Genomic DNA, 18094 nt, shown 5'->3' with positions numbered 1-18094 from the left:
ATGGTTTACCTTTCAATGTGGATGACTGAGCATCTTTAGGGAGTTATAAGGTTTTGCATTGCTGGACATTTCTGCTGGTTTTGATGGCCTCGATTATGCTGAACTGATTGCAATATTAAATTGGTTTGACAAGAAGTATACTTGCTTGATTTTGCTCATGTTTGTTTGATCTTAAGCAGTTTGTCTCTTTTGCTTTTAATTCTTTTACTGTCTCTTAGGGGTCTTTCCTGAGTCCACTGTCATTCCAAAACCAAAAATCTTTCTTTACCAACAATTAAAGTTGCTCAGTGACAATAACATACTTACCTATTACATCATTTATAAAACTTGAGCATTTAAAAGTATGGAAATGAAGGCTGAAGATAGCTTGCATACACTGGTTCCAACTGCGTTTTCCAGAGACCAAGAGACAAAGAAAGAACTTGAGATATATAAAGACTGAGTTTAAACAGATTCAGGATCTTCCTTTTGCTTCAGCAAATGGACAGGACCTTTGGTCCAAAGGGGACCTCAGCCCTTGCTGAAGGGGTAGAAGGAATGCTGGCCTATCGGACTCCCCTTGCGGAAGATGGGTAGTTTTCTGGTACGTTAGTAAGTATGTGGGGACTTTTTTAGATATTTTCTCTGTGATGCTTTTATCCAAAGAATAAATGTACTTTGCAGAGCAAGAGTTGTGTGGTAACTTGGAACTGCTGGCACACACTGGTCATATCCCCATAGAGCAAGCTAAGCACAGGCACTGGTTTGCTGGGGATATCACAGTACAGTATACGCCAAGGGAATGTGTAGCCTTAAAACCTTTGGTCAGGAGGGGAAAAAAACCTGGGTCTCCCCACCAAAGAGAGGTAATGACTCGGAGCCTGAAACCTTAAGTGGATGGCCGTAAGGGACTATAGAGGAGAAATACAGGTGCAGCTAACTCTGAAACTGCGACAATATACCTCAGTGACAAATGTTGATCAATATCAAATGCGTATTACGACAGTCTTCCTGTAATTTAGTCTTCCATGCCTCCTTTGGATGAAGTGATCCCAAAAACGTGAATTAGATTCTTGCTGCACTGGTAGTTCTACGGGTACGTAAGCTTTGCATTTTTTTTCAGATGGTCTTTCAAGGTAAAGGGGTAAAAAAGGAAGGAAGGAATAGGCTGTGAGTGGACACAGCTGGAAATTAGGGTCCCAATGAATTAGCATTCCTCATGACTGAATAGGCATCTGTGTACCATGCTATTATATAGAGACAAACTGGAAGGAATTAGGAAAAGAGAAACCAAAACAATGAAATGCCTGATTCAGAGGAAGAATGAAAAGACCTATGTGGCCATGGAAGCCCATGGGAGTCTCTTCAATGGGCTTTGGACCAGGCCCTACGAGAACATGAGGGAGAACTGATAACTGTCTATAAGTGCTAGAAGCATGATGACCCCAGGGAAGAAATTTTGTTTAGGGTTGTAGAGCATAACCAGGAATAATGTGAAGGGGAGGTAAAATAAGACTGAATTTCATGAAAATCATCTGAATGATGAGAGCTACTAGATTGTGGAGTAGTATCTCATGGAGAACAAAGGAAGCCCCTTTGACTAAGATATGTAAAAGTAGACCAGACAAAACACCCAAAAAATATATTGTAGAGAAAAAATTCTTGCATTGCTCGGGAGCTAGAGTTAGTAGGGCTCATATATTTCTCACTTACTCTGATTAAAACTGTTAGTTGATAGTGAATAACACCAACGTCAACATGCATCCTCATAAGATTTCCTCTCAGCTGCATTTCAGAAAACCAAAGATATCCCCTTTGCTCAAGTGGAGGAGCATTCTAATTGACTTGAGGCCTTATGTGTGAAGAGCAAGTTTCTGCAGTGATGAAGTCAGCCTTCTACTACTTGAGAGATTTTCAGAATTCTTCCCTTTTCTCTTCTGAGGTAGAGACTGTGCCTTTCTCCCTCTGTGATAAATCACTGTCAAGTTTTAAGGCTGGAGATAGCTGGTGGAGAATTACTCCTTTTGTGTAGGGAAATGCCCTTCACTGGTGGAAACCTGGCAGCAGCAACTCTGCTACATCCTCTGCTGTATCCCAGAGCAAGGGAAGAGAAGGGGTGTATCAGGAGGAGCGTGATCAGGAGGGGGCATCATACTATGACTTATCCTCTACTGACACAAGGTTAGAATAGGCCCTCTGCTGGCTCTAACTTTTACGCCGGCTGAGGATCAGGGAGCTGCAATGCATCGATCACTCTCTACTGCCTGAATTTATTGGAAAAGCAGGGCCTTACTTACTGGCATTCCAAATTGCTTGAGTAATAGTAGAACTGTTCAAAAATTCAAAAAACAATGCTGACTTTTTGATGAAAATGTTCGACCAGCTCCAATTAACAGTTTAGTTTTCTTAACGCAGAAAGAGTCAACAGCAAGCTGGACTGACTGCGATTAAGATCCACCTCACTTCTCCTTTTGCATGAATAGTACTGGTTCCCAGTTAGGTTTCTCATTAGCGAAAAGATATTTTTGGTCACTCATAAAGTGAGCCTTTACCAAATAACAGCTAAATTAATCTTTTGAGGGCGTGATACTGCAAGATTCTCAACTGCACCCAAGAAAGCAACGCATACTTCACAGGGTAAGACACTGAATAAGTGACTCCTTGTTCTATGGGATGCCAGCTATGGTCCACTGATTCTCTGGAGAATCTGTCCACTGTCTTCGACCCCCCCAGTGACATCAGAAACATGCCCACCTTTTGTTTGTTCTGTGACAAATGGATACTGTATTTCTTGCACACTCAAAACATTTATTGAGTCCAGTGGAAGTTTTGGGTGCACAAGGAATGAAAAATCAGACCCTTTGTCTAATCTGTAGCTGTTTGCTTTTACTGTAATTGATTTTTTACTGTTCACTAACATCATAGTACAGATTAATTTTTAGTTTCAGCAAAATTGTAAAGCATCTTAAGATACCTCAGTAGAGTAAGGTATTATAAAACTTAAGGTCTAATTCTAGCAAGGTTGAAGTCTGCTTGACTCACATTAGACTGTTTATGCAGAAAAAGGGTCATAAATCGCTATTATATGAACAATGCTGGGTTGGGGGTTTTTGTATTCTGCTCTTATTTGATCTATACCTCTGAATTTTAATTTTGTCACTTTTTTTAATAACACCATGTAACTATGTTTACAGTTCTACACCTCTCTTTCCCCCCATGGCTTAATGTTGTATGTAATTCTCAGCAGTCATTCCATATTTATGATAGCCCAGAATTACAGCTGAGATTTTGCTTTTGCTGAGATTTTAAAAACCGTCTGTGGGATTTAGATACATAATTCCCATTTATTTCATTGGGTATTACATGTCTTAGTCTCCTAGGAAGATTCGAAAATCACAGCCTTCATCTACAACTTCTTTTGGTGTTTTGTTTTTTAATCTTTGTCCATTGGTCCAAAATGACAACAACTTTTCCTTAATGTTTTATAATAAAACACACTAAAATGTAGCACTGCATACCAAACCTAAATGATCCTAAATCATTACAGTACAGTCTATTGGCAATAATAAGTGTTAACTGTGGCAATCAAAGGGCTACTACTGTTACTATACCACCCTAATATTTTATCTGAATATAGTACCTTTTTATCCTGAAGCATCCCAAAGCACTTAAACTATACACTGACATTGCCGCTGCTTCTAAGGCAGAACTACTTAGATACACTGCACCACCTTTTGCCCCGAGGCTGCTGCATGAGCACAGTGACAATTTGACCTTACCTCAGTACTTGAATTCTGTAGCACCAACAGTAGAGTGGATTAGAGATGTTTACCTCTACAGGCCTAGGGTAAATTATTGGATCACAAATGGAAAAAAATGGTATTGTAGAGTTGCATTTTAGTACTTAATAGCTATTTGATTAACTCATGGAATCAAATGGCCCAATTTGGCAGGACTGTCTCTCTCTGTTTATATGGTACAGGCTTTACAACTCAGGTGAGTTGCAGGTCACAATTGAAGTACACTGGCAAAACTTTGCAATGAATCCTGCCTGAGGCTTATTTCTATCCATTATTTTTTTCCTATTTTTAGCCACTTTAAAGACCCTGTCTTCAAAGACCAACAAATCCACACTTCTTTGTTAAAGGGAATACCATACAGCAGTTAAAGGACTGAATATTATCCAAGAAAACATGGCTAATGCTAACTTATTGCATGCTTTCCTGCTTACTATACCAGTGAAGTGAAAGGGCAGAGACCTCAAGGTTGCAATCCTAGCACATTTCTCAAAATGGTAAAATTTTAACAAATTACCACCATCTTTGTAGAGCCAAACTATCACTGTCTAATTCCTTTTCATTTCTATAATAAACTAAGGTACGTATTCACAAAAGGATGTAGGCACCTAACTATCACTTTAGGCACCTAAATCCCAGAACAAGGCCCCTCTGAGATTCACAAACACTCTGCTCAGCTACCTCTGAACCCCATAGGTGCCTAGCTCATTCAGCACCTCAATTTTTGCAGTAAAAGTTCCCTTGGCACCAATGTTTCTGCTGCTGAGCACATGCACTGTCCCTTATGCTTGATAGCCAGACACCTAAGGCTCAGATCAATGCAGAAACCAGGGGAAGCTAGGCATTGCTCGCTTGCAGGGCCTGATCCAGCTCAGACCTTGCCAGTGGATCAGGCCTTATAGAGAAGCTTACACAGAATGTTGGGGATAAAGGGGGAGAAGAAGTGTACACAACCTCCCCAGGGGAAACCTCCCTCCTAACGTTTAGCCCAGTGGGTAGGAAAGTCACTTGGGATATGGGTGACCCACAGTTCTCCCCACTTTGTCTGAGGAGGAGTCGGGATTTGAACAGGGACTCTGTCATTTCTTAGGTGAGTGCTCTCACCCCTGAGTTATGGTACATTCTGATGTGAAGTTCCCTCAGTTGGAGCAGGAGGAGTGGACTAAAAGTTATGAGAGAGGTTGTTGTCCTTGTCCTCCTTCCCACCTGTGGTAAAATACAAGGTAGTCATTCTCCTCCTGCCTAACACCAGGAGAAGGTTAGCAGCTGAGAATCCCAAGTAGAGGTAGGTGCCCCCAGGCAGTCTGAGTTTAGGCATCTATCTTTGAGAGATGGGCACTGGTTAGGACACACCCATCAACATAGCATCTCCCACTGGCTAGCTTAGAGGAGGAGCAAGCTAGGGTGCTGGGTTTTGTGAATCGCTCATTCTAAGGCACCTCTCTCTCCCCATTCGTTGCATAGGGAGTCCACACACCAAACTCAGGCCTAAGAGTTAGGCCTGGTGGCTCTGAGCATCACTACGCCTCAGTATTTTTGTGACTCTAGACCTAAGAGCCTGATTCTGCTCCCAATAAGATCCAATGGGAGCTTTGCCATAGGCTGCATGATAGCAGGAGCCGGTGTACCATAGACTAGTGTTTGAATTTTTCAGCTGTTCAGCTTCCTTGTAGTATGCACGTTTAGAACTGTCTGCTTTTTCTCAAATGACTGGAAACAGAGTTCTGAGTGTCTTAATAGGCTTATATTGGAGATGGGTCTGAGCCATCAAGTTCAGATCCAAAGGTTTGTGGGAATTCACACCCAGGTGTTAGTTTTGTGCATTTTAAAGAGTCACCAGCACAAAGTTTGGCTCCTGTGCTAGTTCCAAACTCTTCAAAAATGTAATGTTGTTGAGATGGGGAGTTTATTTGAATCTATCTTTATTATGTATTTTTCAAAGTGGGGAGCTGTTAATGTATGTTCCAGGATGGGATTCAATTAGGAAAATTTATTTTTCAACAAAATTGTATATATATCTTTTTACCAAAATGTAGTCACTTTAGATATCTATAAACCTTGCTAAATGCTTTGTTTAAAATCACTTTCATAGGCTGTTTCTGGTACGTTAGTGAAAACACCTATGTTTGGGGTTTTTTGAGAGGTGAAATATAGCAGTGATATTTGCTATAGTTAACATTCAGAAAACAATGATTCAGGTAGGCACCTAAAAAAGTTTAATTAAATAGAATTGTTTGTAACATATTCTGTCAAAATATTTTCTCAACTTTCAAACCTGTATTTTCATTTTGAGTAGGAGCAAGCTCACTTTTAAATAATTAATTTTAATAACTGGGAGCTCATACTGAATTCTCTCTGCCCTATTACAACCTGAAATGGCTTGCTTCACCAACTGTACCTTGTGTACTATGATCCAGAAGAAGAAAGGTGTCAGCAATTCTTATTTCAGAACTCACTAGGGGCTCAATCCCTGCAATGTGTTGAGCACTCTGGCCCTGTTCAAGCAAAACACTAAAGCATGTACTTAACTTTAAGCATTTAAAGTTAAGCACTTTTTCCCACTGAAGTCATGGGAACTTCATCTACTTAAAGTTTAAAATATAATTTAGTGCCTTGCTATTGGGGTCAGCACATTCAGCACCTGGCAGGCTTGACCTCTATGGTTGTGATCCTGAATTTCTTGTACACACAAAACTCCCTTTGACTTCAGTATTCACCACAGTCAGCAGCAGTGCAAGGGATATAGGGCTGGTCCATAAATTGGTGAGGAACAGAACATTTCATTGGGAAAAAATAATTGCTCCCTTTCCCCCTGACATTAGTAGTGGATCAAATGCAAGTCTATTTTTCTTCCTGCCACACAGTGGGAGGAAACAGAGCTTTAGATGTTCTTTAAGTCATATCTGTGAACATACTGTCTTCAGTTAAAAAATGTCAAACACGTGACAACTTACCCAAAGTGATTGGCTAAACTTATAGAAATGCAGAGAAGGAAGAGGTTTTTGATCATGATAAAAGTAGGGAACATTCCATTGTCCATTCCAAATGAGTTTAATAATATAATCAGTTGATTTGGGAAAGGTATTCCTTTCCCTCCTTTGTTCTTAAGCTGTAAGAGACAAAAAATAAATATATCAATAAAAAAACAGATACAGAGATGATAGGATAACAACATTCAGACACCAAAAAAGTGTCTGTTTTTAACTATTTACCTATATTTACCTATAAACATCTCATATTGTACATTATAAAAATGAATTTATTCAGGCCCTCTTTAGCTTGTGCTAATAGCAAATTACAAAACAAAAGAATTTTTTGTTGATTTGCTCATTAAGCAAATAATGTAGAATTATAGAGATGTTTACTATTTCCAAATACTGGTTTTAACTCTTACCTACTTTAAATAACAGCTATATGCTGCATAATCAAGTGTTGTTTTTGTGTGCTTTTCTTAGTTACGTTCTTTTCTTCTTCCCAATTCAATTACAAATTTGTCTTTCCCAAATCTCCTGTTAGAAACCCTCTCCTACTTGGAATTCAGGTTGCCAATACATTGTGCATTAAACGAAGACAAAAACATGATCTTTATTTTAAATGCACATAAACCTCATGCTAGGGAAATGATTTACAATAATATAATACCTGCCTGGGGGATTGATTATCACTTTTTGCATGTCTGCCTCAATGATTAAGTAACCTAATAATTACAGTATTTGGGAGAGGTGTCTCTCACTGCTCAACTCTGTGTCCTAATTAAACTGTTACACACATACATACACACACACACACACACACACACACACACCTTTCAAGCCAGCACTTCTCGCTCTTTCTTGATTTTGGATCTGCTCAGGTAAATGAACAGAGCCTACTCACTTTCTCTTTCACAGTCCAAAAAAACCAAAATGGTTTAACAATTACAATCTACGACCCTGACTCCCCCACACAGCTCCTAGAAATATTCAATTGACAAAACTAGGGACCATTCAGTGAGGCTATGGAGCTCTCCTTTGATCAGTGGGAAATGTGGGTTAAACTTGTCTATAAAGAAACAGGGAGACATTTCTCCCGGTGTCTTACTGACAGGTAATAACTTCCCTCGAGCCTTCCCCAGTGGCCCAGCACTTGGCTAGAGCAGGAATCGGTCAGTGGGCTGGTTCCCTCTCTTTCTCTCCCCTTGCAACCAGGGCATTGCAGAGACCCACAAAGCCATCATCCCCTCCAACTCACTGCCTTGCAAACACAGCCTCAGCTCTGTCACTGACCCTGCAATCACTGTAGCCTCTCCCTCATTTACTTGTTCACCCATGTCTTGATGCTCCATGGAGTCTCCCCAGAAGCACAGTACCAGCCCACAGTGGAATACAGTCCCAGAGCCTCTCCCTCCGCCCACTACTCCCTCTGGTGCTCTTTGGGGCGCTATGCCCGGCTGCCCCCGAGCTGCCCAACTCTGCCAACTTCACAGGAAAGGCCAAAAGTGGCGTGCCTGGCCTCCAAGAGAGCCCCATGACACTACCATGGGCAGCAAGACCACAGTGTACATGTCCAGTCCCGGTCCCACCATGAGCACCCATCGTGCCAGGTAAAGTTTGCACAGGCACATACAGGGCACTGCAGGGCCCAGTCACTCACAGAACATCAGGTGTGCTGGCTGCAAAGGTGCCCCATGGGGACCCTCCCCTTCCCTCCCTGTGGGACCTCAGCCCCCTCACCCCCAGGATTCCGGTATCTGTCATTGCTTTGAAAAGCAGGAATAATTCCTCTTTCTACTCCCCACTCCCTCCTTACCAGCTGCACTAGATCAGGAAGGGGCTGCTTGGGGCATCTTTCCTCTTGGGGCTGCTGCAGCCCAAGGCCAGGTGATGATCCCCAGATGCTGAAAGTTTCACAGAGGCACCCAGGGATGGTACTGGGGCTGGGTGAGAGACCCAGACAGCTCCCTCCTGACAGGCTGCGTTTGCTTTCCTTGCCTACAGAACTCAGTTTCCTGCTTTCTCACCTGCCTCAGCAGGATTGCCAGATTTCTACTGCATTAATAACCCAAAGTCACTTAAAAATTAGCCCCAAACTAAGTAGCCCAATCTATTTATTGAAACCAAATTGATGTTTTGTTTTTTTTTAATTAACACATTGTTCTATACATAAATAACACAAAAAAGATTTTGGTAGATACCTAGTACAGATTTGATTAAATAAATTTTTTAAAAGCTACAAGTCCCAGCAGGAGTTCTCCACATTAACAACAAAGTGATTAGATGACAATCAAATTCAAAATCCAAACCCCAAGGGGAATTTTGACAGGAGGTCACTCCACTAGCCACCCCCTACCTCAACCATATTAAAGTCCCCTTTACAGACAGACATTCACACACCCAGCCCAGATGAGACCCCCCCCAAAAAAAACCCTGACAGCCAATGACCCCCACTAAAAATCCTTCCACCCAAAGTCCCCTACACCCTAGAAAAACCCAGAGCCCCAATATAAGCTGTCACCCAGATTTCCCCTCCTCCTCCCCCAAATAAACATCCTGCAACCCAGAGCCCCCTGACCCCCTGTCACCTCAATAAACATCCTTCCATCCAGAGCCCACTGCCCCCCAGTAATCACCCCATCACTCCAATAAACACCCTACCATCCAGAGCCCCCCTCTCCCTGAGTAATGACCCCATAACCCCATCACCCTAATATACACTCTGCCGTCCAGATTCCCCTGCCCTCCATTAATCACCCTATCACCCCAACGAACATCCAGAGGTCCAGAGCCCCCTGCCCCCCTGTAATCAACCTGTCACCCCAACAAACACCCTTCCGCCCAGAGCCCCCTCCCCCCCGCCCTTCCATGTGCAGCCTCCCCCTGCCCACTGCCTTAGGTCCAGCCTGGCTGCCGCTCCCTCTCAGGCCGGAGGTCTCCTCCTCGCCCAGCCCCAGAGCCTGCAGGAGGCTGCCGGGCTCCAGCGCTTCAGCCCGGGCTCTGCAGCAGGCGCTCCCGCCGGGCAGGCTGCTGCCGTGTGAACGGGGAGGCGGGCGGCGGGGGAGGCTGCGGAGCCAGAGCCTAGCCCGGGTCGGGTCGGGTCGGGGGGCAATCAGGGGGCCAGCCCTGCCCCGCTTACCTTAGCTGCGGCTCGCAGCACGGCACTGCCCTGGGGGGAGGGGGGGGAAGGGGGTGGCTCCAGCGTCCCGGCTCCCCGCTGGAGCCCCGAGCGGGGTGGGGCAGCATCTTCCTCGTGCTGCTGCAAAGTGCACCCGGGGGGAGGGGGGAACCTGGCAGGGGGGAAGTGCCGGGGAGAGCAGCCCCCCCGCCAGCCCCGGAGCCTTGTCCCGATCCCAAGCTGCCCCCGGACACAGGCGGCTCAGCGGGGCAGGGGCGCGCTCTGCCCACCGGGCCCACGATGGGCGCGGGTCGGGGGGACAGGCTGACGTGGGCTCGCGCCCGGCTCTGTCCCGGGCCGGGCTCTCACCTGCGCAGCAGAAGAGGAGGCTGCCGAGCAGCGCGGCCAGGGGACGCTCCATGGCGGGGCAGGGGCAGCGGAGCGAGGGCAGCGCAGGTGAATGGCCGGAGGCGCCTGTCACTTCCAGCTGGCCACAGCCCCCCGGCCTCCCCACCCCCAGGGACACACACAGCACAGGCGCCGCCCCCCTGCCCTGCCCCCCCGGGGAGACACCCACCCCCCCACCACAGGTGCTGCCCCCCCCCCAGGACACATACACCCAGCACAGACACCGCCCCCCCCCCCCGACAGACACCCAGCATGGGCACCGCCCCCCACCCCCGGCACTAGCACTACTGCCCCCTTCTTGAGTCCCCCCCCCATGCAGGATACCCGTGCTGCCCCCTCCCCCAGGGAAACGCACAGCACAGGCACTGGCCCCTCCCCTTTGCTCCCCCCAGCCCCAAATGTAGCAGCCCATGACTCCTCATAAAGAAACCCAAACAAACAAACAAACAACCCCCCCCCCTGCAACTGGCATTTTAAAATTGCCCGATTCCACAGGAAAATGGCAAAGCACCGCCACATGTCCTCCAAGCAGAAAGGCCGGCCGCTCAGGAGGCAGCTGGGCACCAGCAGAGACAGCCGCACATGGCAGAAATAGGCTGGCAGGCCAGTAGTCACCCTCATGTCCCTTCCCAAGGCAATCAGCAGAATGGGACTGGGATGTGCATGCCTCGGGAGTGTGAGCCCCGGCACGGGGAGGTTGCAGAAGAATTCACACTGGGCAGTGGATTTGCTTGCTGTTTGAAATGTTTGAGCCTTTCCAAAGTTTGGGGCTTGCATGCTGTGCTCAAGAACAATTTTAATACCCAAAGTCAGGGTCCATACTTGGATGTTTTAGACACAACAAATCCTGCATCTTGGCAGGAGGTTAGACTAGATGACCCTTGTTGTCCCTTCTAACCCTCTGATTCTATGAAAAGGAGAAGCCATTTATTGCTATGTATGCCTTATCCTGGGACCCATACCACTATAACTATACTGCATACATTTCCCTATTATGGTTTATTGTTTGTTGAGTGTTGACAATAGGCTTGAAACTTTATAAAGCACTTCATAAAATATATAGGGCTGCTCCTGCAGGTCCTTCCTGCAACAAACTCTAGAATACTTTTAATGACATATTCATTTAGTATTTAATAGGTATGTGATGTAACTAGAGACTTCATGGTAAGCTGAAATAAAGAAGGGAGGCATCTTTTTCCAGCTCCTCTCATACAGACAGACACACCTCTCCATAAGGATGTCCCCTAAGACAGAAAAACATAAAAAGGTCTGTCCTGCATGAAACCAGCTCTCCATTCTCTCTAAGAACAACTGACTGATGATGAACATACCTCCTGTGCTAACTGCAGGATGCAGGTTGTATAAATCACTTCACTGAGAGTACTTGTACTTTATTTTTTGGCCTACATTTCTTACAGATATTTAATTCAGTTGCCATTTTTCATTCTTCAGAAATGTAAAGATAAATTTTGTGCTGATGTAATTGTACTATGTACCATAACTATATTTAAAGACCTGTTAAGATTTCTGTTATATTCACTCCTCTTTAAAATGAAATGTGCAGGTGATTGATCCATGGTCTGTACTGCTATAAACTTTTAAGTAGTTAAGTGGCAGTTTGTACAGTTAATATACTTAATACCATTGTATAGTTAATAGTTGTAATAAGGTTCCTTGGTAATACATTACTTGTATTACACATTTCAGAAGACACTGTGATAACTTCAATATTTTATTGTGAATGCATACTAAGGATAACATTCAAAACTGAATAAACCTCTGTCAGGCAGAATATTTAGTGTACTCTTTTCACTATGCATGGAAACCATACAATAAAACTCTAAGAGTTCAAAAGAATTGTGATGATATAATAGTGTGAGTGAACCTTACAAAAAATACACCAAGGCTCTAATAGCACATCATTATAGTTCTAGTGATAGGCTGTGTGGTCTTCAGATAGCATAATGGATCAATGGAACATTTTTTTAAAAAAATATCCATAACAATCAAGGAAATCAAATGAGGAAAATATAGTATTTATCCTGCCTCCATTGGAGTCAATGGCAAAAAACTCATTGGTTTTGTAGATCAAGATCATGTTGGTGCGTATATGGATATAGCTAGTGTCTGACTGAAAGCCCCCAAAACAAGCAAATTTAGAGTTCACTGCCAAATCCTGTAGTCCTCACTTAAGCAAAACTCATGTTGAAGATTGGACTTTATGGGTATAACTTTATTTTTTACTCATCTGTTTATGCATTTTACAGGTTGTTAAACATTGCACCCATAGTGGTCTTAAATGCAGAGCCAATGCCTTATATTTTCCTTGTTGTACATTAATAACTTAAATTGGTGTGAAGTTATGAATGAATATTAACAACAGACTACTCTTCTATGTGTTCTAAAATACCTACACAAAATAAGATGGGTTAAGTATAGACAGTTTCCTTGCTTTTGTGGCTTTCAATCAGACCCTTAATTTTGTTTTGAAATTGATTTTTTTTAATCTGAATTAATTATATGTAAAGGTGATAAAGCAAAATTTCTCATAATTAAATAAAAATCATGATTAAAGATGCTGGCCTAGATTCTTCATTTTAACTAGTAAGAGTTACATATTTTTTAGCTCCTTGTTCCACTTCTCATGTTAATGTAGTCTAACATTACTTTCTTTAACTTGTTAGATCTTTTCCTCAGAGCCATATGCTTTGGATGAATATTTATTTAACTAACTCAAAGAGAGAAATCATTAAAAAAAAACCCCTCTGGAAATTGGATGGTGGTAAAATGTTAGACCACCCGTAACTTCTTGAAGAAAAATGGAAAAGTGCATTTTCTCTTTAAAACAGAACATTTGATAAATATCAATTTAATTTTAGGAAATTGTGCTTTCCATGAAAAATGTCAATTTACAAGCACACAATGCTAAATCCCATCTGTTCTGTCAGCATTTTTTGTTATTTAGTTGAGTATTCTCAGTAAATATGTGTAGTTTGTTACTGGACCATTAGAGGGTATCATAGTTCCATATAACCATAGTGTTAAACAGAACTGATATCTCTTGAAAAGAGCCATGCTCAGAGAATGAGGTCTGCATGTGAGGTTAGAATACTTGGTCTGATGGTAAAAAGATGGTGGAGCACTTACACTGTAACATTCCCTGTCTACTCCGCAGAGTCCAGGACCTGTGTATGCATGTGCATGTATATATAATTTTGGCAATTGCAAGTAAAACGCAAAAGATAATTAATCAAAGAGAGCATGCAAAGTACATTTCATTGGATATCAACCAATTACTGTGCAATACCATAGATATGATAAAGGAAAAATAAATTGGCTTGGTAGAAAACATATAAAATATAAAGGGGTAAATGAGAGACTTGTGGAATTATATCAGGGATGAATTTGGTCCCTTGGTTCTAAGCAGCATTGCCGATTTTCCCTATAGCATTTTCTATACAGTACTATTGTAAAATAGAATTGACTCTGTATGCCAATTAATTTATCCATCACCACACTGTATATTCAAAATATGTTATTCATAATGAATGACATTCACCCTTGTCAAAGTCCTATTTTGAGAGATTCAGTCAGACAGGTGGTGAATAGGCCTTTATGTTGGGCCTCTGCATAGGGGAGAATTTCACCCAATGAGAATTGTAACCTTAAAATTCCTACTGATAATGGGATTTGCTTTGTCTTCAAAGAATAATACCTCATATGTGAGTTTCAGTATGATTTTTTTCAATAGTTGTTTTGTGGTTTATAAAAAGAACAGGAGGACTTGTGGCACCTTAGAGACTAACCAATTTATTTGAGCATAAGCTTTCGTGAGCTACAGCTCACTTCATCGGATACATAAAAGTGGAAAATGCAGTGAGGATATTTTTATACACACAGACCATGAAAACATGGGTGTTTATCACTTCAAAAGGTTTTCTCTCCCCCCACCCCACTCTCCTGCTGGTAATAGCTTATCTAAAGTGATCACTCTCCTTACAATGTGTATGATAATCAAGGTGGGCCATTTCCAGCACAAATCCAGGTTTTCTCTCCCCCCACCCCACTCTCCTGCTGGTAATAGTTTATCTAAAGTGATCACTCTCCTTACAATGTGTATGATAATCAAGGTGGGCCATTTCCAGCATAAATCCAGGGTTTAACAAGAACGTCTGAGGAACGGGGGGGGGGGGGGAAGGAGGGGGGGAGAGGAAAAAACAAGGGGAAATAAGTTTCAGAGTAACAGCTGTGTTAGTCTGTATTCGCAAAAAGAAAAGGAGTACTTGTGGCACCTTAGCGACTAACCAATTTATTTGAGCATAAGCTTTCGTGAGCTACAGCTCACCTCATGAAAGCTTATGCTCAAATAAATTGGTTAGTCTCTAAGGTGCCACAAGTACTCTTTTTCTTTAAGGGGAAATAGGCTACCTTGCATAATGACTTAGCCACTCCCAGTCTCTATTCAAGCCTAAGTTAATTGTATCCAATTTCCAAATGAATTCCAATTCAGCAGTCTCTCGCTGGAGTCTAGTTTTGAAGTTTTTCTGTTGTAATATCGCAACTTTCATATCTGTAATCACGTGACCAGAGAGATTGAAGTGGTTTATGAATGTCATAATTCTTGACATCTGATTTGTTTCCATTTATTCTTTTACGTAGAGACTGTCCAGTTTGACCAATGTACATGGCAGAGGGGCATTGCTTGCACATGATGGCATATATCACATTGGTAAATGTGCAGGTGAACGAGAGAGAAAACCTTTTGAAGTGATAAACACCCATTTTTTCATGGTCTGTGTGTATAAAAATATCCTCACTGTACTCCTTTTCTTTTTGCGAATACAGACTAACACGGCTGCTACTCTGAAATTTGTGGTTTATGCTCACTCTATCTGTATACTCAGCCTTCCTGTTCAATTTAAAAGGACACTCTTCAGTAAGTGAAAAAATTAACTGATCTTTACAATGATCAAGAAGGTATTCCTTTTGTTAGCAACCCACGTTCCATGGCAATGTCCAACCCAGCATGACAATAACCACTTCATGATGTGGTTTCGGTTTTTTAATTAGTTTGAGAGATAGTAATACACTGTCCACCTCCATTTTTCTGCATTTTGAGCTGTAACATGGATCATTTGCAAAGATAAATATATTGGGCTAGATCAGGAGTGGGGAAACTATGGCATGTGAGCTGAATCCAGCCCCTCAGGGCTTTGGATCCGGCCTACGGGATTGCCATGCCCATGGCGCTGTGGGCCCCGCGCCACTCCCGGAAGCAGCCGGCACCATGTCCCTGCGGCCCCTAGGGAGGGGGGCAGAGGGCTCTGCGTGCTGCCCTCACCTGCAGGAACCACCCCCTGCAGCTCCCATTGACCAGGAACAGGGAACCGCAGCCAATGGGAACTTCGGGGGAGGCACCCACAGGCGAGGGCAGTGCACGGAGCCCTCTGCCTCCCCTCCCCCAGGAGCCACAGGGACATGGAGCCTTAGCCCCTCTGCTTGCTGCTGTCACCCCAGAGCCGCTCAAGATAAGTGGCACCTGGCTGGAGCCCACACCCCAACCCCCTGCCCTGAGCCCCCTGTCGCACCCCTCCTGCACCTCAACCCTCTTCTCTGAGCCCCCAACCCTCTGCCCTGAGCCCTCTCCCACACTCCGCACCCCTCCCTGCACCCCTGCCCTGAGCCCCCATCCCACACTCCACACCCCCTCCTGCACCCCAACCCCCTGCCCTGAGCCCCCTTGTACACCCTACTCCCCTCCTGTACCCCAACCCTTTGCCCTGAGCCCCTTCCTGTACACTGAACCCCCTTCCACACTCCACACTCCCTCCCATACCCCAACGCCTTGCCCCAGCCCTACATTTATGGCCCTGCATGCAATTTCCCCATCCAGATGTGGGCCTTGGGCCAAAAAGTTTGCCCATCCCTGGGCTAGATTATCCGCTATGCTGATAAAAATCACAGTGGACGATAGGTTCATCAATGGCTATTAACCGGGATGGACAGGGATGGTGTCCTTAGCTTCTGTTTTCCAGAATCTGGGAATGGACAACAGGGGATGGATCACTTGATGATTACCTGTTCTGTTCATTCCCTCTGGGGCACCTGGCATTTGCCACTGTTGGAAGACAGGATATTGAGCTAGATGGACTTTTGGTCTGAACCAGTTTGTCTGTTCTTATGTTGTTATGGAGGCAGGAAACTCCTATTCTGGTATGGGCCAACAAGTTTTACACACATACCCTCTGCCTCTGGGAAATTGGCAGGAAGTACAATTCCTTGGGTAGTGGCTGTTCTAAGATCTGGGTATACCAGGAGCATCTCTCTACAGTGGCTCAGAGTTTCTGTTCAATTTAGCAAGCCACTCCTTCTTCCCCGAGGAGACATGCACAAACCCCATGAGACTGAGGGGAGGTGAATGGGAGATTCACAGAATAGGAACCATGCAGGCAGCAAATCACCTCCTCTGTGTCTCAGTAAACATGTTTGTGCTGTTAACTAACCTTGGAGCTGCTCTATGTATCATTCTTTACTGACACAACATATGTAAGAGGAGATTGCAGACCAGTGAGACTGGCATTACAAGTAGAGGAGGATTTGAAATATGATGGGACACAGTCAAAACTTAAGACTGAGCATCTCTGAAATATGAAGAAGTCCTGGTCTGCATCCAAATCTAAATGACACCTCTTGTCTCTGACTCTGTAATGACTTAAACTAAGGTACTAGATGCATATACCATTGGAGTTTTGGAAATTCTGGATACAGATATGAACTTTACATCTTGTTCTCTTCTCTGATATGGGTTAATATCCATTGCCATATCTGTAAGTATAGGTATCATGTTAATATATAGGAGTGACTATGCAAAGGGATGTGTTTAAGTCTCTGAACAAACCCAGTGTAAACTAGATGCATCCAAAAAGTAGAATTGTACAGTTAACAAAAGCAATGTGCTCCTCTCTTCTCTTAATCTGATTTCTTATGCAACATTACACTGTCTGTGTGCATAATTCCCAGACTATTGCAAATTTACCTGTGAAACTCCCAGATCCTTAGAATTTTGCTTTCAGACAGTAACAATAGAAATCATACTGTTATCAGATTACAATTATAGAGTATGGATAGGACTGCACCTCTAGCCACCCCTAATCCTTGTCACTGACGTATTCAGGTAAATTAAACTGTATTAAATCATGGTACTATGTACTTATTGCTAAGAATGTTATCTATAGGCTCAGAACTTTTTTAAAAAAATTAGCACACTGTCAGGCTTCAGCCTAGAAGCCCTTCTGAAATTAAATTGTCTGATCTATCATATATCAAGCAACGTTATCCAATTTATTTTAAAAATGGCTAAATTTGTTAATCAGGATTTTTGGGTAGCTGGAGGTACAGTCCTATGTATACTTGAAATAATAACGATCCATTATGGTAGCACAGTATATTATTTCTGTTGTATTTTCTAAGGACTAAATCCTCCTATCTGGTGATCCACTGATTCGCAACAAGCAGTTCATTTTTATTATCTGGATCCAGTATGGCCCTCTTCCCAGAAGGACAGAGTAGCTCCACTGTGCACATCTATAGCTATGCGATGGGGTAAAAAATAGGCCTACTCGGTATTCTGGAATGTCTTAGAAGGCCAGTATACAAATCGCTTAACTCAGTTTAGAGATGTAAATAAATAAATAAAAAGGAGTTGTAAATACCTGCAAAGTGAAGGGACAGGTTTTATTTGCAAATCAGATTTGCTCTATTTACCCAGTTTTAGTGCATGGAATGGAGACTGTAACTAGAGAACACTTTTCTGTACCATA

The 18094-nt window shown here is 43.3% G+C and overlaps 1 protein-coding gene across 3 annotated transcripts in view; it reads right to left on the bottom strand.

Moving 5' to 3' along the window:
- GABRA5 (gamma-aminobutyric acid type A receptor subunit alpha5) overlaps window positions 1-10316 on the bottom strand; it is an 86211-nt gene extending 75895 nt beyond the window's left edge. The window contains exons 1-2 of one of the 3 annotated variants that reach the window (XM_084637311.1): window positions 10236-10316; window positions 6731-6885 (exon numbers count right to left, since the gene is read on the bottom strand). In XM_084637311.1, coding sequence (XP_084493437.1) covers window positions 6731-6816 — 86 coding nt within the window. In that variant the 5' untranslated portion in view covers window positions 6817-6885; window positions 10236-10316. Of the gene's footprint in view, window positions 1-6730; window positions 6886-8564; window positions 8647-9887; window positions 9940-10235 lie in introns of those variants that run through there. The other 2 variants (XM_084637312.1, XM_084637313.1) reach the window with 2 other exon arrangements.
- Window positions 10317-18094: the final 7778 nt, after the last annotated feature.

Source organism: Lepidochelys olivacea, assembly GCF_965140295.1.
Source record: "Lepidochelys olivacea isolate rLepOli2 genome assembly, chromosome: 1".
Taxonomy (NCBI): Eukaryota; Metazoa; Chordata; order Testudines; family Cheloniidae; genus Lepidochelys; species Lepidochelys olivacea.
Note: the sequence above shows the minus strand (reverse complement) of the source record. Positions and strands in the feature narration are given on the sequence as shown.